This window comes from Phytophthora parasitica (assembly GCF_000247585.1).
Source record: "Phytophthora parasitica INRA-310 unplaced genomic scaffold supercont2.1, whole genome shotgun sequence".
Classification (NCBI taxonomy): domain Eukaryota; phylum Oomycota; class Peronosporomycetes; order Peronosporales; family Peronosporaceae; genus Phytophthora; species Phytophthora nicotianae.
The window spans coordinates 2,631,090-2,633,206 of NW_008634126.1; the positions used below are offsets into that span (position 1 = coordinate 2,631,090).

At 48.5% G+C, this 2,117-nt stretch overlaps 1 protein-coding gene across 1 annotated transcript in view; it reads left to right on the plus strand.

Moving 5' to 3' along the window:
* Positions 1-1,920: 1,920 nt before the first annotated feature.
* Positions 1,921-2,117, plus strand: part of PPTG_20776 (hypothetical protein) — a gene marked incomplete at both ends in the record, with an annotated part of 543 nt that continues 346 nt past the window's right edge. Inside the window, one exon of the mRNA XM_008892974.1 lies at positions 1,921-2,094. Within this exon, the coding sequence (XP_008891222.1) occupies positions 1,921-2,094 (174 nt within the window). The remainder of the gene's footprint in view (positions 2,095-2,117) is intronic.

A 2,117-nucleotide genomic window follows, 5' to 3' on the forward strand; every position in this document is an offset into this window, starting at 1 on the left:
CTTCGCTTGGCGTACAACCAGTGTTGCACTGCGCAAGTTTCCTACACCTTCCGTGTCAATCTATTCACTTGAATCAATCAGTTTTCTTACATTTTCGACCAATCATGTCTTGTCGGCACAGTCGGCCAGGTGTCGGCAATTTTATGGTATGGGTGCTTGCATCTAATAGCGCCCAAGGATGGCTTCAAATGAGACGGAAGTTATTACGTCAAGTACTCGAAGAAAACCTCAAGACCGAGCATCTCATGAACGCCAAGGTAGCAGATATGGTCTATACCGATATGTGTGGGCTATAATTGATATGTTGTGCTGACACAGCAGCCGGGGGATCATCAGAAAAAAAGGGGGACCTAAGGAGACTGCCGGTAGGACGGACAACGTTTCATGCGCGGAAACTATCAACCCAGTTCCGACACCAAGCCGACCAGCCCGTAGCCAGCGGTCATGGCCCGTTTCAACATGTTCTGCCTCGCGCCGACTTGACCCCAACCTATCCTCTAGTACTGGAGATCCGTACCTGGCTTCAGATGATGAAGCCGTTTCGGGAGAAGAGGACGGCGTCCTAGACGAAGTAGCTCCGTCTTCGTCGGATGATGAAGTTGCGGAAGAGGATCCTCTTTCAACTGATTTACTAGCCGCAGCAACACCGATTGATCTCGTAAATCGTGTCCGAGGTAGGGATTTTATACTAACACATACTACTCGCTTATCCGGACAGTCTTGGTGTCAGGATAGGATAAGCTAACACTGTCTGTATATATTTTGAAGAATACACTGACACAATGTGACGTAGACTCCGCAACTGTGTATAGCGATCCCGAACTTCGAACAATGGCAACAAGTGGATGGCAAGTGCTTCCCCAAAATACTGTTCCGTCGGTTACTGATACAGCTGACGTTGATGATATCTATGATGGCTATTGTGGACCAAGCGATGAAGTCATGGAGTGTGGTTTGGACGTTCTCAAGTTGTTTCTCTTTTTTCTACCGAAGTCGTTGTGGCAGCAAATTGCTTCAGAGACCCATCAGTACTGGGAACAAACACTAGATACACGTGTAGACAAGGCATTTTCGGCCCAAAGCGATGAAGACGGCAATCAAGCGCGTCCTCCACGTACTCGTGAGAAGATAATGGCAAAGATGAGAAAGTTTCAACGAGTTATGCCACACGAGCTGCTTCATTGGACTGGCCTTCTTGTGGCATGGATGATGGCACCGATGAAACGACTCTCTGATCATTGGGCTAGCGCAAAATGTGGTGTTCTTTCTGAAGGAACGTTCGGCCAGGTAATGGCTCGTGGCCGCTTCAAGGAGATCAGTCGGTTCTTATATTTTTCGGACAATAATGACCCGATGGCTAAAGCCGACCGGGCATGGAAGATTCGTCCCATTCAGTGGAGAAAACGTTTGAGTCTGGATACGTGTTGGGGTCTCGTATCTCTATTGATGAAGGGATGCTTCCTTGCAAAAATCGCCACAATCCGACCCGGACGTATCTAAAGATAAACCTCATAAATGGGGTTCGAAATGCGTTATAACCTGCTGCGCGTTCACTGGACATTGCGTGAGGTAAGCGATATGCTGACTTGTATGTTTTAAATTGCTAACTTTATACTTACATGAACAGAACCGAGCTCGATGTAGGCAAGAAGCATCACATTCAAGATGGACGAGCGCGAAACACCAAGAGTGGGCCGGCGGCAATAGCACGCAACCTGGCGTGTCTATTTGGAGAGAAGTCTTACCAGAGACGTCGTATTGTATTTGCAGGCTGCTTCTATTCGTCCGTGCCGCTGGTTCAACAATTACGCACCGTGGGTTTCACTACTGCGGTACGATCCAGAAGAACCGCTTGGGGTGGTGTAAGGATGTCATCTACAACTTCAAAAAGCACCCTAAAACTACACCTCGTGGGATGTTATGGTTGCCACTGCTGAGGTTGATCCGGGCCTAGTCGCTCTAGGGTGGGTTGACAACAAGCCCGTGTACTTTTTGGCATCTCACGTGAGCACAGCCATTACGAGTATCAACAGAAGGGAGAAGGACGGTTCTATCTCTACCGTCGTTTGCCCCAAACTGGTCCGTGAGTACCAGGTACATGTGTGTGTGTGTGTGTG